General features: G+C 39.0%; 1 protein-coding gene across 2 annotated transcripts; it reads right to left on the reverse strand.

Annotated features, from left to right (window-relative positions):
* Positions 1-843: 843 nt before the first annotated feature.
* tango2 (transport and golgi organization 2 homolog) lies at positions 844-20,903 on the reverse strand. Of its 2 annotated transcripts, none has more exons than XM_022758526.1 (10): positions 20,741-20,903; positions 20,202-20,262; positions 19,824-19,947; positions 14,570-14,658; positions 12,178-12,297; positions 11,740-11,857; positions 4,092-4,159; positions 3,769-3,919; positions 2,280-2,384; positions 844-1,780 (listed from the first exon to the last, which is right to left on the reverse strand). In XM_022758526.1, the coding sequence occupies exons 3-10, from the start codon at positions 19,877-19,879 to the stop codon at positions 1,660-1,662; spliced, it is 828 nt and encodes a 275-aa protein (XP_022614247.1). In that variant the 5' UTR covers positions 19,880-19,947; positions 20,202-20,262; positions 20,741-20,903; the 3' UTR covers positions 844-1,659. The 2 variants fall into 2 exon arrangements, with proteins under 2 accessions (XP_022614247.1, XP_022614238.1); XM_022758517.1 differs by having other exon boundaries at positions 3,769-3,922.
* Between the last annotated feature and the right edge of the window lie 63 nt (positions 20,904-20,966).

A 20,966-nucleotide genomic window follows, 5' to 3' on the forward strand; every position in this document is an offset into this window, starting at 1 on the left:
GCTCCCTGCTTTTAATCAGACTAAAGTTTAAAGTGTCACTTAACTGTACTAAATATATGACACATCATCCTTTCCTGATGTCTCGATTAAAGACTACATGAGCATCTAGTGAATCACAATATTTCAACCTGCCAGTTGGGGTCACTACTGACTAACAGTAGTAAGTCTGAAATAATGCACAGCATCTTCACTTCAGTTCTTTCCTCTAAAAGAGCAGGGATAGTGGAGGTGGTTTCGTCCTCCTACTTCCTTGATTTATTTTCTAATGCATAACGTTAGGATAATTAGGGTAAAAGTTAGGTAACTGGGGAGATTTTAAACATAAATCATGTGTCTGATTAACATAACATGTAGCTCTAATTTAGTGCAAGAGCTGCAATTTTAAATCTCTTTAGATTAAAATTAATGTGGTGATATTTTCCATATTTGTTTTTTCCACAGATCATTTTCTCAGCAAACATCTATACTTATGAAAGTAGGAAAAAGTACAGGTGTTATAAAGAACATCAACAAGAATCCACAAACTGAAGTGGCTCGAAGGTATTTTATTTGCACTTTCATCTCCTACTATGATATGCCAAAATAAGTGAAAAAGATCAGTACATTTTTTTGTAGAGAATAAAGTCTGATGTGGGCTATTATACCTTATGCAGACTTGGATGGCAACATAGCACTTTAAAAGCTTCATAAAGTGACAGTATTTTTGGACCCCACTCCAGTAAAAGGAAGAGCTGGCTGTTCTGGCACCTGACAGGCGCTTGAATATGTCTGGTTATTAAAAAAACTGGGTTCCTCAAAGTGTGTTTGTGTATTGTCAACAATCATTATATAGTAAGGCAAAAGTGAGTGTTTGGATAAATTGTTTTTATTGTCAAGCAGCTTTGAAATGCATTATTCTACCATGGAAGCAGTCAGAGATCCAGTGCCTGAAACTATTTGCATTCAATACTGAAATGGCTGCTGTGACTAACACTGAGACTACAGTTGTGCAGGGATGGGGAATGACAAATTACCTGTGACAGTAATATTTGACAGTTGCTGTGATCTTACATCAGATTACACATTCTCTAGAAAAATATTGGTGACCCAATGAATTCTCAGTGTGTAAAATGGAAAATAATATGCAACATTTTTACATTAAAATATGTTTGTTCTTTCATTTGTTATAGCTGAAGAATGTGATTTCAAATTGCATTTTGGAAAATGTGCATAAAGTGTATATTCACTCAATATCATGGATTTAAAGGTAAAAATCTGACACCAACAAGAAGAATAAATTAAAATAATCTTGTGAACAACAGTACTGATCGCAGTTCAAAGCAGGTTACCTGCAATCTGTAAGGGATTAGACTTTTTCAAGCAACCCAACACTGCTGTTTTGTGATGTATTTTCCTCTACAAAATTATATGTTCTTTGGCAATGTTTTAAATTAGTACAGTAGTTTCAAAAGATGCATTTTAACTTAAATCGAGAATAAGAAATACATATCACCGAAGTTAATGAGGCAGCTAGTGCTGACTAGCTGAAGAAAAAGTGCAGATGATTCTTCATGTTCACATAGCTGCTATGGTGAAGTGCAGCTGGAGGCGGGGGACTCGGGGTGACAGAAGGAAAGGTGATGCAGAAAGGCACAAAGTGGGTTTCTTCCATCATGTCCCTCACCCCTGCAGCTTGAACTGGAAAGAACTGGTGCTCCATTTGCTTGTGTCACAGTTGAGCATGGTGCGCTCTGTGAAGGTCACGTTCCCTTCTGCGTCTATCAAGATTATTGTATTGGTCCTAAATGGGCAAGGGCACAAGGGGATACAAGCAAACAAACACAGTCTAACATTAATGACTGAAAATGCTTGAAAAATAAATCGAAGAACACAGGGATGTGGGAGGATTAACAAAGGAGGACAACTACTGAAGGATCATTTAACAGTCAAATTTTCACATTTGAGGTATTTAGCCAAACACCCTTATCAAGAATGAGCAGCCAGGAGCAGACAGTGCCCTGCAAAATGACACTTTGATGGCTCTGACAAAGACTGACCCTCTGACCTTTTGGCTACAGGACAGTCTCTGTATCCACTAATCCACCGTGGCATCACAGTGCAGACAATCCCCTTTCATTTCCTCGCTGTGGAGGATTGATTACACTGGGGATTTTTATGTACCAACAGTTCTCTGCTGTCTATGATCCTGCAGTCTAACACAGTCCTGTCAGTTAGCTCAGGTGGAGAGAAACAGGGGGAGATAACAGATAGAGATTTTTGTGTGGGTGGAAGACACTGACCTTGTGCCATAATGAGGTGAGCGAACACACACCGCTGACAGAGCCTGGATCATGGGCTTACTGTAACCATCACCCTGGCTCTCCTGAGCTGGATCAGGTGCGTTCCTGTTAAACAAACACACAATACACCTCTTTAGGAAGAGTCAGTTGCCCATTCTCTTCCATACTGTGCATGCAGCATATTTAAGTCAACACATTCCATTCATGAGCGATCCATAATGTGCATTGATACAGATGTACTGCACATTTATTTCAGTCCCTGTGTCTCAAACCTAAAAGAACACAGTTGTTTGGAAACTTTCTCTTAACTCACATCTCACTGAAAATATTTCCTGCCAAAAATAAGCCGCATCATTGTCGAGTCTGGATAAATAAAAAATATATATATACACAACAGCGAGTTCACAAGCGAACTTGATGAGGTAGACACAAAATTCGTTGCTTGCTTGTCAACTTGCAGAAAATGCTTAAGTAAATATCAGTTCATTTTAAGCCGGTCCACAGTTCAGTTTTTTTGGTATGCAACGAGCCCCTTTTTCAGATTTGATCACTCTCCATTGTCTGCGCTCGACCAGCTCCCAGTATCATTGTACTGCTTTGCAGAGGATTACGGATTCAATTAGCCAACAGACTTTGTCTAGACGTTTCACTGGGGTGGCAAGACATGCTGGGTTTACCTATTAATGTTTAGGTCAAGTCCACTTTATACTCTCTCGTCAAAAATTTGATGTTTGATATTTCAAATTCTGCACTTTTAGTTGCACAAGAGAGAATTCCTTTCTATAGCCTGGGCTACAGTTCTGGCCATCATTCCTATCAGTTATGAAAAACACTTTACTCAGCATTCTCCTGTTGAGATATGTTATGTTGCTGTCAGGACTAAACACAGCTTTGCAACAGAGTTCAAGGAGAGGCCATAATGCCACAAAACTATCAGTGATCAGACAGATTTTATACAAAAGTCTAACCTAGCCAAAAAATCGTCAGGCACATAAGAACCCATAAAATCACAACTTGTTTTTGTACAGATTAAATAAACAAGACATAATGTGTAGATTAGTGAGCTTTATAGGTGCTGGTAAGCAGATCTTTTTATTTCCTTCAGACAGAGCAAAGCTGGGTGTTTTTCAAGTCCAGTTAAGCTAAGCTAAACTGAGCTAACTAAGCTGGTGGTAGCTTGATATTTATCGTAAATACATGAGAGTACTATCAATCCTTTCCTCTAACACTCAGCATGAAAGAGAATTACTTTATTAAGTATTCCCTTAAAACTGTTTGATACATGTTCACTGTCAGCAAACTACACTATACATCACTAGTGAATGTACATGTAAATACCCTCAACGTGTCATCATAAAGTCCCTAAATCAAACAAAAAAATAATTCTAAAACTAAAATTATTTATACATAAATACAACTTAAAATGACGTGTTATAACAGTGTGTGAATCTTTAGCAAGGGAATGGGTAGGTGGGAGTTCATCACTCACAGCTCTTCATTATTGAGGACATTGAGCAGCTCTTGCACCAGTCCATCACAGGACAGGGACTGGTCGTTGACAACGCTGGTGAAGTGGCGCTTGCCTTGCAGCAGTTTCTTCCATGGAGTGTCCAGCAGAGAATTACTCAAGCCATAGATTCCTGCTGAGGAGCACATGAAAAATGCAGACAAATACATACACTAGTGAGCTCTGTTAGTGACCTTGCAACATCAACATGGAAATGTCAGGCTCATATGAACGGGCCATGGGCAGAGAGGAGAGGTTAATGTGAAATGAACGGTTTCTACAGCAACCATGTTAAAAACACAGACCTGGTTTTAGACGGATGGGCTCAGGGCTGCCTCTGTTTCCATAGTAACACACAATGTCTTGTTTGGCTCTACATGGGACACAGTAAGATAGAAAAATTAGGGATTGCATTTAGTGATGATTAAACTTGTTTATGTCTAATTATGAAGGCAGTGGTAAGAGTCATAATGTGTCTACACTGTTGAAATAAATGCAAACACAGCAAAGATGATGTTCAAAGGAGCCCTTCTGAGGGAATAATGTAAAATGGGTGCTCAGGGTGATGGAGAATATCAACAGTGCACCATGCAGTATTCTTTAATGACTAATTTTCTTTGCGGTCCCGGAAAAAAGGAATTAAGAAGGCTGTTTCACTTGTACGTGCAATTCAAATGGGAAAATACCAAACACCATAGTAATTTACAGCATTTAAATCTTATCCTAAAGGAACAACTGGGTAACATTAAGGCATCAAAATATAAATTAGCGATGCAAACACCTTTGACTACCACAAAACCATTTAGTTACGGTGTTAGATCTCTTTGCAAAGTCCTCAGTTAGAGGGAATTTATTCAGCCTGAAAAATCAGTCTGACATCAAGGGCATCTGTGACGGCTTTGGTACAGGAGAGTGAATAATAAATTATGACCAAATCCTTTGAACCAGTAGGGGAATGAATTTTTTGATGTCAATTTTATGACAGCCATACCAGTCGCATCAGTCAATCTGAAATGTGGTGCAACACTGCTTCAACATCTAACTTGGAAAGTTTCCCAGTCAAGAGCTGGCAAGACAGGAACAGAATATGCTGCTGGGCCTGTTGCTCTGCAACAAAATTTATTGGATAGTTGTAAAAGCGAAAATACAAATTAGGCAAGGGAGCTACGCCGCTGGTCCTTACCATTTATCACCACAAGTAGAAAACGTTTGCCATACAACCCATTTACAAAGATTTTATATGTGATGTTCACGGCTAAAACAAGTAGTCAATTAATCAAGTTGCTGATCGAAAGAATGTTAACCACCTAACAGCTTTACCACATTTCTTAGCAGAGTAAAGATTTGCTGCTTTTCTCTGCTTTATGTCACTATACATAGATTATCTTTGGGGTTTAAACTGTTGGTTGGACAGCCATTTGACGACATCTCATTGGTCTGAAATGATTATGATTGGAATTTAATTTTTACCATTTTCTAGTGTTTTATAGACCAAACAATTGCTTGATTAATTGGGAAAATATTAGGTAGATTAACCAATAGTGAAAATAATCCTCAATTGCAGCCCTGGTGATGTTTATATATATCGTATGTATTTGGTTTGAATTATGATGCACAAGAAATATGGACCACGTTTTATAAACAAAGATTCTAGTGTCTTTTATTTATTTGATTATCAAAGCTGGACCTCACTGTGGCTCAGACAATGACACGATTGTCCTTCTTTTCCAGCACCAAATGTTAACAGAAGCAGTGAGGATCAGTATCTGCTAGGTCAACTGAACTCATAGACAGAATGATGTAGAGAAGCTGTGACGTGATGGTTAATATGCTTGCATTTCAGATTGTTCACATTCATTTAAAATCATCTGATCTCCTCTGATTTGTCAGTTTATTATTGTGTGCATCTTTCATAATTCGTTCCATGCTTTCCTCTGGGACATTATCATTTCTTTTTAACCTCTGCAAACTACCAAGGACTAAGGGGAATAATATGATGACACAGACTGACATGAGCAAACTTCACACACACTCTCACCTTCATACCCTTCAGATGACGAGAGATAAACATGCTTGCCTAAAACCCCCTGCCCCTGTGCAGAGGTCATTCTTAACTGTTTGCGCAAGAGCTTCTGTGTCTTGTGTAAATTTCCTGGGGCAGAGTGATTTCTAAAGGCCGGACAATATGTGTCCAAGCAGCTGCGAGAGAATCCTGAAAGCTGTAGGTTGACATTACACTATCCCTCTGACAACAACAAATCAAAGACCTTAATATTGTTGCCAAGTCGTCCACAAACCCAGCTGAACAGTCTGAATAAACAACTACTTTTTCTGTGTTCCTATGGTTACTATGAACACAGCAGTACTAGCCAGTGTTGACTTGGCTGATAGAAGTCACCCCTCATACTCGCATGTACACAGTAGCTGCTCAATGGGAACCAGGTGGCACTGTAACCTGAAAGGAAATGTGAGTGTCTGTAAAGCCCCTACCTGTTGTCAGTTCGGCCGTGGGCAAACAATGTCTGAAAGACTATTTTGATACTGTGACCAGGCACTGTGACCTGAACACAACAATACCCAAAAGACCTGGTGTCTACCCACGTACATATATACGCTTTTCCTGTAATGTGCACAAAATTGACCATGGTGTAGCAGGTGGAGGATTTGTGGAGAGATAGCTCTATTTCTGCCTTCTGAAACTGGCTACAGTATTGAGAGTCCTATCAGGTGTGCTGTGGCTTGATTTGGGCTGAGATGAAGGAACAGCAGGAGGTCACGGCAAATGGACAGAGAGAGAACGAGGAGGGAAGAGTCGAAAAACAGGCTTTTTCAGATGTCTGTCAGAGACGTAATCAGTATGCTGGCTGGGAGATGTTCTAATGAAGAGTCCTCTGTACTGAGGCTGCGGAGCAGTTTCCCCATCGCCAGCTGTGGTGTAGTTGCCTAGAGATGGTTGGACGAGCTTTCAACATTATCAGCACAGAATGGAGATTGGCATGTTGGTAGGGGCTCCTGGGTAATGACAACATGTACTCTCATATCCAATCACACACATCTGTGCATGTACACCCACAGATGCAGACACTAAAAGCATGGAATGAAAAAAACAGACTTGACTTGTCCGTTTTTAATCATTTTTCTCCATGCCAGCAGGAAAACTGCCTCCACGGATGCTAATGTTGGTCTGTGAGTTGGTCCACTGTGTGATCCAGACCGAAATATCTCAAAAACTATTGGATAGATTACCATGAAATTTGGCACAGATTAACATTACCCATAGGCTGAACTGTAATAACCTTAGTGATCCACTGAGGTTTCATATAACACCATTATGAGGTCAAAATTTCAATTTCCCCAATGCTGTGGATGATGATTAAATACTTGAAAACCTAATGACATTCCCATCAGCCTCAGCTGAACTTTTTGTTTAGTCCTTATCAGCTAATATTAGCATGCTAACATGCTAAACTACAATGCTGAACATACTGTACTTAACATCAGCATGTTAGCATTGTCACGGTGAGCATGTTCACATAAAGCCCAACTACTAGCATGGCTGTACACTCCTGTCTCATTATGTGGAGATATATGGTAAAATGATTTCATCATTATAAATAATACTGACATACCATTTCAACATCAGCTACTTTATGTGGCCAAAAAGGTGACCTCCGACTTGATAAATAGAAGACTAATGTTCTTTTATAACTTTATACTGAAATCTTATCTCACCTGACCTAGAGTCTTGCAAAATTAGCCTGCATAAGATCAGACAGCCTTTCATAGCAGGATAAATGAAGGGAAAAATGTAGTGGGATTCAGATCTCCTGTCTGATAAAAACCTATGACCCCATGTTAAAAACTACAGAGCCAGAATCAACATTATTTTAATTTTTTGTGGCGACTTTTGGACATCTGGATTCACTCAATGAATAATGAAGGCTATATTTGAGGCTATTTACTGTGAGCATCTACTGACAATTCTATTCAGTAGAAAATCATGTTTTATTCCACAGAAACTGAATGTGTTTTCTCATAAGTAACCTTACAAGCACCTGGAAAAAATACTATTTCTAACAGTAATAGTTCCTTTTTAAAATGTTCGGAGTTCATCCACCCCGATACTGTGGAATGTGCGTATCTGCTGCGCCACTGTTTTTCTTTTTCAGCTCCAACAAGTTTCTGCCAAGAATTACAACACATGGTTTGAGGCCATAAGATTGAACCACTTTCTTAAGTTGTTTTTATAAAATAGCCACACTCTGCTTGACTGAAAATGCATTAAGGGTAGCATTTCTTTGCAAGCAACATCAGAGGAAATATTCATTAAAATGGATAATCTCTGGGCACTGACTTTAAAGCTAGAGTGACATAAAGTGGGATCAAAAACCAACGCTATAGAAAAGTCAGATGAAATGTTGGATATGGAGCCATGAGAGCATCAAGCTGAGAATATCTGAGATCAAAATTTAAATATATATGGTATTAGCTCCACTGGGGGAAGGCTCAGCGTGATGTTTTGGAAATGCATGGCTGCCACTGACCAAATCACTTGCACACCACTCAACATGGTTGTGGACTGCTAATCAAGGCAATACTAGATTAACAAGTATCACAATTAAAAGACAGGCAACCCAGAAATCCTGGCCTGAGTGAAATCTGTTAATGCGTCTGGGGTGTGTATTAAGTGTACACCCTTTCTCTCATAAGCATCTCAATGAGGGTAATCACAGGCTCTCTACAAAATGAGTGAAGACAGGTTATGCTAAAAAAATGATGATACATATCGTCTCACACCAGCACCACATCATAAATCACGTCTCTACTTACAGATGAATGAGATATCCTCTATCCACCAGATGTAGTTATTGATCTGGAAAGAAACTAGACGCCTTATTTCCTCTAACCTGCTGGGCACACCACAGTGTAAATGAATGGGCTTGTAATGACGAAGTTTATTCAATAGATGTAGGCTGGCTTTCTATTACTGTGTTATCTCTATCTGCAGTGGACGTGGCTCTCAGATGGGTAGTTGAGGGGAAATCATAAACAGTTATCATCATCGCAACAAAAAACACAGGGCGTCTTTCACTTTGTTGGTGTCTCATGAGCGTGGGGTGGCACCTTATTCTCTCATTAAGGTGAAACACGACAGATAAAAACATTGTTTATTTCATACACTGGTCAATTTTGAGATTTTGGGCTATTTTGCATCCATAACATGTTTCAGTCTGTATCGTTATCATTGTAAAGTATTATTGTAAAGCTCTCACTCTCCTGCACAATGTTATTGGATCCAAACTGGTCACACCCTTTGTATCAGTAACAAGTTGTGAAAGTGAAAATTGTGAAATCTTGACATTTTACAATACACAGGCTGTTTTCTCAAACTAGCTTTTTTTCTCATAGTCTGAGCCAGAAATCTCTGCTTCAGTTGCACTTACATAAACCAACCAACTTTCCAGTTTTATTCCTATAATAATCTATATTCTCAAGGTTTTTACACAGGGTTATTTATATATTATTAATAGCCTCATTTATACAACATTTTATTCCTAAAAACATGGTATAAATTGATTTTTTATGGTTCTGGAGTATTTACAGATTTATGGAGCAATAAAAAGAGATACCCATATACCTCATTTGCATATACACTGTATATAAAATTTCAGGAAACTTGTAATACAGAAAATAATTGTCTTAATGCAAGAAATCAACTGAGGAAGTTGTTGTTATTTATTAGTTAAAAAAAAGTGACAGCTTAGCCATCTAGCTGCTGTTATCTGTTCAGTCCAATGTGAAAGAAGAATTCAAAGGGCTTCCAAAGGCTGAAATAAAAATGATACTTCTGGATTGAAGCTGCAACTAGCTATTTTGTGCAGAGACTACAAACTTGGGACTTTCCTTAAATTCCTTCATCAAACAGCAACTGTCCAATTATGGCTTAGCAAGCATAGCTCTGCACAGCAGGCCTAACCAGCTTTGGTGTGTGCATGTGCATAGAGAACTACTAAGAGCAATACTGCGCATGTAAAGATTTTGGAGGGTGGTGTCTCTTTTAGACTTTCAAAAACAAAAGCCAAGGACCATTTTATATTACAGTACTTTGTGGGGTTATGTTATGGATGCCACTACTTCTGTATCAGAGTTAGGGATAATATTAATGACACTGTGTTGCTTTTTACTGGATTTGGGGAAGTTTTTTTCCTTCAGCAACCGCAGCCAAACATTTTACCTTAGATAGCTTTATGTTTGCCGAACACACTGGTTAATCCTCAGAGTAAAAGGCTTTTCTTTTACATTTAAAGTGAAAACATAACATTGGAAAAGCATAAACATAAATCTAATCTCAGTCGTGCTTTTCCAAATGTCTAAGATACATTGTCAAACAGTGTCACATTAGAATAAAATATCAGTCTGATCTGAACCATTTCCTTTTCATACTTACAGTAGGACAAACTGGCTCTATGCTGCAATACAAGAACAATGCTGAACAGTGCCTCAGCTTGTATCATCGATGCTTTAGCTAAATAAGTCTTTTTGAATGATTTCTTGTACCTAGTCATTAAGTCCTTGTTTAAGACCTTTTTACAGGTTAATCATTTTTATAACAAGTCAGCTGGAAATATTGAAAAGTCAACTGCAGATGAAGTTTTCAACCAACTCATTACTTGGAGCTATGTCAACAGCTAGAAACAAAACCTCTGTCTGAAATCAAGGACACATTGTTTCAATAAATTACATCATAACCATCATACTGGAGGTAGGCAGCAATGATTAGCTACCATCATAGTTTTTAAAAATAACTAGAGCAGTGCCTGTTGGTAGGGGCTGATTGCTTGGCCTGTGTTAATTCAGCTTGCAGCTTTCTTGAGAGCATCATCCAAACAACTTCAAATTCAGCACTGCACTTCCTTAGGTCCTGAGCAATACGCCTGCGAAGTTTCAAGTCGATCAGGTGAGTGGTTGTTGAGAAAATTGAAATACAGACAGAAATTCCTTTATTTATAGTGGTTATATAAAGCCAGTGTATCTTTGTAACCTCAGCAGTGCTAAACCTGTAGGAGAAGGGATGTACAAGCATAAATAAATCCCTTTTGAGAGGAGATCCTGCTTGAGGCCATGTTAACAGAATACACAGATCATGACACCAAACTCCACTGTGTAAACCCTGATTTTTTGTCTCCCCCAGCAGGGATATGTGCTGGAGCTGAACCGCCAACCTCTCCCTGGCAGAAACTGAGACCTGTTTCCATGCCAGTTGTCTGCAGGGGTCTCCACCATGACAGCTATCTCAGAATGCACTGATCCCACTTTGATTTTTCTCTTTTTTTACCAGGTCACCAAATTTAGTCAAATTAGGCCGGTGAGGCTGACAAAGGAAAAAAAAGAAAAGAAAAAAGAACTCATTATTTTTAATGCTGTCTAGATTTCTTTGTCTGAAACCCTGAAACATGAACAGGTGTTTCTTTAGAACTTTAATGCTGGCTCTTTCACAGCCCAACATCTGAGATTTCTTTTCGGCTCTGTCTGCTTTGCACTCCAGAGATGAACACGCTGCCTTTGTGGTTTCATTCCAAGGTAAGACAAGGCCAGAGGAACAGAGTTACAACCTACTCTCCACAAGTTTAAAACTCTTTGAGTTAAAATCCTATAGTGTGCAGGAATCTGCCAATGTCTCTGGTGTGTCAACCATCAGAAGTCACCTGGTGACACCCACACAGTACAATAAAGAACTTAGGTAGACATATTACCTATTTTTCCTAAGTCTCTGGAATAAATTTCAGATTGCTTGTGAAATGTGTCACGTTGAAGGTATGGCTGCTTACTGGAAGACAAGTGTCAGTTTTTACAACCAAAACTTGGTGCAACGATTCTCACAATGTTAACATATCAGCTTTCTCTGTGGACGGACCAGACAGTCAAATAGATTTCACCAGACCTTTCACTCACTTGAACTCCGCTGTGATGAGGTTGAAGCCGTTGTACAGGTGGCCTTCTGTAGACACTTTCTTCAGGTAGGAGTAACTGTCCAGATCTTTGTCCATAAGATAGTTAGACACTAGAAATCCTGCAGAACGCCAACAGCAAGACGGAATGGTTCTTAAATTATGCACTCGATAAACCTGCCTCATTGTTAATAATAAATACAAGACAGATGTATGAAACTTGCGGCAAAAACAATGTCATGAGACCCTTCAAGGTGTAGCACAAAATGCAATATTGCTTTTAGATGATGTTTAAAGAAATTGCATGAGTAGACCTAATGTATTAGAAGCAGTTAAAGCATAGAACTGAAGTGTAAGAGACTGAGGACACTTGAGATGTATGAGTTAACAGTAGGCTTCTTAGCAGTGACTATAGTTGTGATTCGTGTCATGGCTGCCTCACCTCTTCCTTGTGCATCAGGGTTGGGACGTCCTTCCATGTAGTTGGTGATTGCAGCCAGCTTGCCCCTCTTGCTGATCCCCAGCCATGATCCTCCTTCCTTACCATACTCCAGGTCCAGGCCTGTTTAACAACAAAAGTAGCAGAATGTTTATCAAGCGCAGACTTCATCTTGAGGTAACACACATTGTACACTGTTAGTAGCCATTCAGCAAGCCGTTATATTGATGAAAATAACTGTCACAATATATCAAATGAAGAAGACCTGAACTTCACTGTGTGGGATTAATAAATGTTTCCTTTACTCTTCTGAGAAAATGCAACACTCTGGCAGTATCGCTTTAGTAATGTAATTTTCCATGTTTTTGCAGATTTCCCTGATTGGTTTAAAGCAGCTATTTGTAAGTTTCCTCTACCACTGAACGTGGTTTCTTCCTGGGAGTGGGTGGTGGCGATTGTTGAGCTTCAGCCATTGCTGCGTTTACCAGAGGTTATAATACGCCCTCCGAGTAGTGCTATGCCCTCAGGGCATATCGGAGGCTACAGTGAGTCACTATCAGAAAGTGACAGGATGGGTCGGGGCTAGCTGGTTAGCAGAAAACGCCACAGAGACAAAGAGTTAACATTGGCGTTACTTTCCACCACTGGAGACAGCTCTTGGCGAATAAAGGAATAAAGTTTGATGCTGAACTCTTCTAGACTGGAAAGTAAACAGCTGTTAATGCTAACATTAACTGTGTACCGATAGGTCAGTCTACCCTAAGAAGTACAAAGAGTAATTTTCATGATGTTTCCTGGAAAGAACCGGGTAATTTGGTAGTTATTATAGGGAAACCAAGATAGTGTACAGTTGGTAGATTTCTGATTTGTTAACTATAAAGAACTGGAAGCATTTTTAGTCATTGAGCTGTACATACAAAAATATGAAACTTGTCAACAGGCAAGCATACAAGTAAACACACGAAAAATAAGTTTTCCAATAATAAACCAATAATTAATAATTATCATATGTTTTGTAAAAAGTCCTATTTCTCCAACAATGAGTGGCAAATTACATAATTCTTGCAGGAAACTTTCTAGAAAACTGTTAAAGCTTTAACTGAAAATTGACCTTAATCTCATAGGTTATCTTATTCTCCATTTTCTACTTCACTGCTAAGAACTCAGTGGGGCGAGCAGCAAAATGCCCTTCCTCCACATATAAAAGGCAGTAAGAAAACACACTGAACTTGAAGTAGATCTGATGAAATACAGAGCTTAGCAAATGATACAATCTTCCTGGACTGTAACTGTCACTAAAGCAGTAGAGCAAGTGTATGAGGAATATATCCTTTAATATATTGATTGGAGTACAATTATGTACAGTTTTGACGGTTATGAAGTTAAATCAATCCATCAATAAATCAGTTGTTTTCTTTCCACATTCCTCTTCCTCGTCTGACACAGAAAAGGTGGGGCCCAGTAAAGTCTACTGCCCTTCGTGGTGATCAATAAAGACAGGTCCACTTACACTGACAGTGACCAAGGCAGCCAAACGCTCTTATTCCTCTGGGGGTGGAAAGCTAGTCCGATCCCACTGGGAGCTATAGCTTACTTCCCTTCTCGTCATGCTATGTCTCCTCCAGGGCCTTGCCTCTGCCCCCCCACAGCCCCACAGATAAGGCAGAGCCATTTATTCCTGTCACATCGCATAAAAGCAGCCATCAATTAAGGGCCCACTACTGGAGTCCTGACCCCTCTATTACAGAGGGGAGAGGAGACTGATGAACAACGAGGCTATCTCTGCGTTTCCTCCTTCAGCAGAAAGAAAGGATGATTGATTTCCTCTGCTTGGCTATAATGTCTATTGGACATCAGTCAATTAAATATAGTTTACCACGGGGGGATATGTCCTGTGACGGAGCAGAGGAGTATTGGATTCTGAGGTGAAGGAGACAGATTTTTTCTTGATTATTGAAAGGCATTTAGCCTCGAATAAAACTGTATATGGATGCTACTAAAAACTCCATAACTGCTGCTTTTTCACAAAGTCACACAGAGCTAAAAGAGAAAGTTTTAACGTCTAACACAGGTTCCAATTGTCTAGATTTAACACATCCTTCTACATCAATTAAACATGTTGTCTGCTGCTTGATTTTGTATTGTGTTATTTGCAAATTTTTACTGTTTGGCCAGTTCTCCCTTGCAAAAGTGCCTTCCAACTATAATGAGACTTAACTGGTTAATTAAAGGTAAACAGAGGCAAAGGCCTACATTTCAAAACACAACTAACAGGTCTAACTTGCTTTATGTTTACTCATTATTTCTTGTTAGGACAAAGAAAGAAGTTATTCATTCAGTGCTCTTTGCTTCACTATTAACTTGTGGTCGTGAGGTGGACTCAAATGTGACTTACCGCTGAGGATCTCACTGTTAGTGCCCCAGAAGTCTGCAGCTTTGGATGGCCTGTTGTAGAACTCATCTCTGTTTGCAGCCAAAATTAGCCTGAGGAGACGGAAAAGAGCGGTTGGAGGAATTGTTTTGTTATTTTTGTTCATGCTGTGAGTCTTGTTCATTTGCTCTTGACGTGAAGCACTGAGGTGTTACAGAGGGCCATCAGTGGCCTGAGCAGGAGATCCATCATCAGCAGCTCATTCATCATCTTGAACACATGATAGCCCATATCCTTTCTTCTCTGTCAGTTGGCATTTGATCATATGTTTATACCATGCAGCTCTTAAGAAAAAACTGTTGTGTCTTTGCTTTATCTGTGACCCTTGCAGACCTTCCAAATGGTCAACAATCTAAGAATATAAGCTACTGTGCTCTCTGTTGTTAGATAAGTACTTGAGTGTCACTTCTAAATGCAGCGTAATCATTCATTCTTTCTATAACATGCTAACAGAAGGCCTTTTTTCTTGCCCATGATTTACACAGGTCATCGTTGTACAAATGAGTTGCTGGATTGTTTGCCATTGACTCAGTTTTCTGCACACCATGTTGTAGGCTTTCCACCTTAATAAAGGCAGCAGATGTGTCCAGGAGCCTTCAAAGAGAGTATTTTATTTTAAATTTAACTGAGCAGGATGCAGAGGATAAGAAAGGTCAGAAGGCGGAGGGTGTCCTTTTGATGATGACCAAAGGAAAGAGGATCAAAAAGAATAAGATGGCCAAAGGACAAGCCAATATAACACTTACAGACAACTAATTTTAACACAGAGGAAGTAAAGGGAAAAAGAACTTCATCCAAACGACTATAGAGTACTGTCTGTATCAGTGTAACACAGCAGCTTGGTGCAATTGCTTTTTTTATTTTCATGTTTTTTTAAAATGTTTTACATATACTCTAAATTACTATGATCATGTTCCACAGTGTTGAAGATTATTGAATTCCTTTCCTTCCTTTCAGACTTCTTGAACCCCAGTGACTAATCATTAACAGTCATTAAACTCATGCTGTGTTGGCAAACACTGTATCAAAACCCACTGGACTTTTTTCCCCCTAATACTGTACATCTGGCTGAATTTTAAAAAATGTCCATAAAATGATGTACACCACATCTTGAATACTTCCATCCGATCAAAAGGTGCAGACATAAAAAATAGTCTTTAATATTTCACTAGGAGAAAAAAATCAGAAAGCTTCAGTGAAGAGTTTGAATGAGGTGATACAGAATATATATGTATAGCAGTGTGGAAAAAGATCATTTTCCAACCTAGAAACTACTTATTTTAAGAAAGGAATTTTTGATGTAGAGGGTTAAAACTATTTGAATTTTTGCAGAAATCTGTGGCACATTTAGGCAAATTATCTCATTTACATCTCATTTTGCAAAGCTGGCTGTGCCTGCCTCGCATCAGTAACCTCTGCAGGTGGTTTATCCAATTCTAAATCTGTTTTTATTGCCAAAGCAAAACTACAACACAAACATTTACCGCTACAAACAAGAGTGAACAGCCTGAACAAGAGTGTGAGCTGATTTAAAATAAAATCACCTTGAAATGTGACTCTGCGGTCTGACACAGGCTGCCTGTCAGTTAAGCACTGCACTACACTATGACCTGCATTATTATTCAGCGTGTCAGTGAGTAATTATGCCATTAGACTCATGACCATAAACAGCTACAAACTGCATTGTGACCTGTGACCTGCAACGCTAGCTATAACTTTCTAAATGCCTTTACCAGCAGGTCACTATTGTCAATTGTGGAGCAAAGAAACATAACATCACTTAGTGGCTTTATATCCTCACTCAGCATCTATTACCCACTATTCACGTAGCGACACACATGCACACAAGTCTTCATCCAGCTCATCTCCCATTCAGCAGTTATGAAACAGAAAAAACAAATCTTCCCTTTGCTTAGAGGAAAAGATGACCTCTCATTATTGCACCATGTGAATTTCGTAAACATAAATTAACATCAGAGTATTGTGGACTTACGTAGTCTATGGTGTGTAACCGTATAAAGGAATTGCATAACAAGTTGCCACTATAACTAATTGTTGCACATTTATAGAATTAGAGTTAAAGGTCACTGAGATATAGATTTAAACACTGCAGAGAAGCACTTAAACACCCTTTGGGCAAACTCCACAGGCCAGAAAAAGGGGCGAATGAAATTTATTGACCTCCACAACAGCTGTACATTTCCTCTGAGTTTGGCAATGGTCCCCCTATTAATCTTTCAGGATGGGAGCGTGGTTCCTGTGTAAGAGCAAGCAGATAAACCAAACTGACCTAATAGGGGTCGACCTCTGTGCATCAAAGGCTAATGAAAGCCTTTTCCCATGGCACTGTGTGGGCCACCACTGCTCTGGAAAACAAAGCTAACACTAATGATGCTGCACAAGAGAGAGCATCTGCTATCAGATCCTGCGGGGGAAAATCACATGTGAGCAGCTCAGATCACAGTGACAGTCAGCCAGCTGCATCATGTACAAGGGATGGTAAGCAGCAGAGAGGTATCAAAGCTGCTGAACTCTGTTTTTATTTATTCAACAAACACAGTGGTTTGCAGACTTGGCAGCAGCCTCAGTAGGTTTTCTTGTAGATTTATATGACCCATGACCTTTCATCTTGCATTAATGTCATGTTAAATTTCTTGATCGACCAGCTGTTCTGTGACGTGGTTTATTGGAAAATAGCTACAATTCTATGTTATTAGCTGTATCCATTCATTGTCCCCAGAGGAAACTGTTTTTGATGACAATGTTACTACTATACTGTGTTTCATCAGACCAATACTAATCGCTGCAGGGAACGTCATGGGTTCACCAAAATTATTAGGGCTCATCCTCTGGGGAACATGAATGTGAATGAATCTGAACAAAATTTGATGGCAGTCCAACCAATAGCTGTTGAGAAAGTTCAGTCTGGCCAAAAGTGAAGGACCACTGCCCTCCATGGTTCAAGCCTGACTAAAAATATTAAAATCTATTTGAGAGTTTGCCATGCATCTATTTGAGAGTATGCTGAGCACATTCATGCTCCCAAGAGGATCAATCTTTTATATTTTTGACACTCCATGACCTTCCTCTTGAGCAAGTGTTGGGCCAAAATGTCGACTTGCATACCAAATATATCATAATTTAATTGGTAGATTGCCACAAGTGACATCTTACTCCTATAGTGATAAACAGTTTCATCTACCACTGCAAAAGCTGTATGAAACTGTCATAATGGTGTTTGTTTCGTCCATCACTTTCATCTTGTTGGGTGCAATGAACATAGCAGACTCTCGGGACCGCTAAGTGACACTGATTAGCCTCAAAGAGGTGCTGCAATTACTAGTCAAATCATATTACAATGCTGGTTGGTTGATTACAGCATGGCTCTCATTCTACACAGATGAAAATGTTGAAATAAATTAAAAAAAAACAAACAAAAAAAAAAACATGCATGCTAGAAAGTGAAATGCAGAAATCTCAGCATGTGGGTAATCATAGAGTCATTTGTGCTGAACATGAACCCATTTAACCCCTACAGATATATTCCTGTCATTTTGTGCTGTGGGAGTGTAATAATTGTACATAATGAAAGTTTAAACTTGCCTTCAGTCCAGTTTAGTATCCTGCACATTTCTTTTGATTTATACATCACCATAAATATAAGAAAACTACTTCCGCAACTAGTAGTCTATATATAGCACTGATGTAACCGCATTAAGGCACAGTACGTTTCACCTTTCCCCAGGTTTAGGTCTGAGTCAGTGCTCATAACACACCTCTGATGTGATCTCCTTAGGCGGGGTCAGACTCCCAGCGGGAAGGACAGAGATGGACTATGGCCAGGTAGAGAGCTCACTCTCAAGCTCTGGGGGGATTATAATAAGCTGGACTTCACAACACACTGCATCTCACTTTAACTGCTTGTACTGCACTGGTCTATGCTGCCCACTGAAAGAAGTTAGCATTTACTGCTGGGTAGTCCACATGGAGATAACAGAAAGATTCATCCAGCAGTTTAAAAAGCAACATTTGAGATAAAAAAAAAGTTTGTTTTCTGCAATTATTGTAATGCTGCCAGTGCTAAGAACATTATGTGCAAGACATGACTGGTGAAGTCTTGAATAGCTATTTATGTTATTTCATAGACACCTATGACACTGTCAAAGGCGAAAGCACATCATTACTTTAAAAGTAGATAAAAGCTTATAAATATATATACACATCTATAAAACGGATGATACAACTACAGAAAAGAAATTATTTTCCCTTAACACCTTTGTAACTATGCTGCTGTTTGTATGTGTTTGCACCTCTGCTAAAAGCTCTAAGTGTCAGACTAGATCATCCTGGAACAAGATGAAATAGGGAACATTGCTGCATCATCACAGTATGACAGCAGCAACTTAATTTATCAACCTTACTGCTTTTTTCCCTTATATACACATTTTATATTTTATATATATATATATATATATATATATATATGGTATCTGAATGTTCTGTAGCTGGATATTAGCTGCATGTTCATTGAAGGTATATGATGCAGACTCTGAGTGAAATATTCAGACCCAGCACTGTGTTTTTTCTCTAGCAGTATCAAAAAGAAAACAAATCCAACTTGACATATCAGGTATGTTTAAAAAATAGCCTCACAACATTGTTTATCAAGATGGACTGAACAGTGGGTACTTCAGGATTTTAAAGGTTAGCACAATCATACTCTACTGAATTCAAAAGTGAACAGGAGCATATGATATTTGACCCTAATCTTGTTGTTTCTCCACTTGCTGCTTGACTTCAGATTCATGAGGTTAGCAGAGCGAATGAACTGTATTTTAGAATGCCATATATCAACTGCTCTATCAAAGTGCTCATAAGCAACATATCTTGGCCACATATCTCGGCAACATATCCCAGGTGTGCAGTTATGTGTGTTACTGTGCTCTCTGACCTTTGTACACGAAAAGGGGTTGATTAAAGACATTAAGATTTTTGGTTATATTTTTGTAGTGCCAAGTTTTGGTGGAGTAATTCCGAAAAGCCATTACCTCTGTCACAAGTTTGAATGAAATTGAGATACGTTCTCTGAGCATTATCTTTCTGGAGCATGATCTATGTTGTGACATTATATTTTTCTTTGCAAGTCTTCTACTGCATGGCTGAACATGTGTATAGTACAATTAGTGTCAATATGTAATGAGAAGGTTATTTGCTCTACCTGTAGGCATTTTTGGATGCAGGCCGGGGGTCAAACTTGAAGAAAATTATACACATGGATGTAGTGGGAGATTGATGACTGGGTTTTCACTCAGTCCGCATCTGCCTTCAAATCTTAGTCACATCTGACAAAAAGAAGTAAACAGAAAAATAAATGAGTAAGCACCTGTGTTTAGTGTTGGTGTATGGAAGTGTGGTACATGGCAGTATGATGATTGTAAAGATTAAGACATATGGTTCAAATTGTGCAATATTATACAGATAGAGATAACAGCAGCTAAAGGTGTTCCTCACTGTCTGATTTCATAGAGCATATATCATGAAGAAAACGACTTGGGAATGATCCATATCTTTGGGATGCAATCATCAGAATACTTACACAGTGTACTTGGGTATAGGACAAACAAATGGACCATCCAGATTGCATGCTGTGTTTACCCCTGTGAACATGTTCAGAATGACAAATGTCAACTATGAGTGCAAAGGTAGAAAATAAGTAACAGAAGATCAGAGGCTCCGCCATTGATCACAATATCATTCAATGATGTAGGTAGGGTACGGTAATCATCTGATACTGCCAAGCCGGAATCATATAGCTTCTTATTAAACAGTTAACAAGTTATCGGTCTAAAAACACTGCGTTAAACAAGTGAGTAGCATTGTGTCAAGCTATTAATAGTTGCTAGCCAAACAGCATAGCCACTGTCTGTTATGTATGTGGCTGCGAACATACAAGTCCTGCCTTGCATACCATACAGTGGTTAAGTAACATTTTAACATAAATGGCTAGATCTACCTCTAACAGCAAACTAGTTTCAGCATAACTTGGTAACCTTATCAGTAATCAGCTAACGTTAGCATTGTTACAGTCAATAACGGAAAGATGACAGAGAGACAAACCAAGCAAACTTTACCTACCTAAACTTAGCTATTTGCGCCACACTAGACTGCGAATAATATTTGTTCGGCTAGTCGTTTAACGGCTGACTCCTACACTGTTTACGGCTGTGTGGTGTCGGCTATCTGGATTCACTGTCCCTTTACACTCGCTGTTGACAACTAAAAGGAAGTGCTCAAATAGAGTGACCTCGATTTGTGTCTCCAGTCGTTTCATAAGCCTCTACAGCGGGTGCGAAGATTTATT

The sequence above is a fragment of the Seriola dumerili genome, unplaced genomic scaffold (assembly GCF_002260705.1).
Source record: "Seriola dumerili isolate Sdu_G_001 unplaced genomic scaffold, Sdu_1.0 BDQW01000017.1, whole genome shotgun sequence".
Classification (NCBI taxonomy): Eukaryota; Metazoa; Chordata; class Actinopteri; order Carangiformes; family Carangidae; genus Seriola; species Seriola dumerili.

Excerpts from the sequence above, each read along its gene's own strand:
- tango2 (XM_022758517.1), bottom strand. The coding sequence starts at position 19,879 with ATGTGTATAATTTTCTTCAAGTTTGACCCCCGGCCTGCATCCAAAAAT. Across the intron at positions 11,858-12,177 it reads CCCTGATGCACAAGGAAGAG|GATTTCTAGTGTCTAACTAT; the intron begins GTGAGGCAGCCA and ends GGCGTTCTGCAG. Across the intron at positions 4,160-11,739 it reads CTCATCACAGCGGAGTTCAA|AGCCAAACAAGACATTGTGT; the intron begins GTGAGTGAAAGG and ends TGTCCCATGTAG.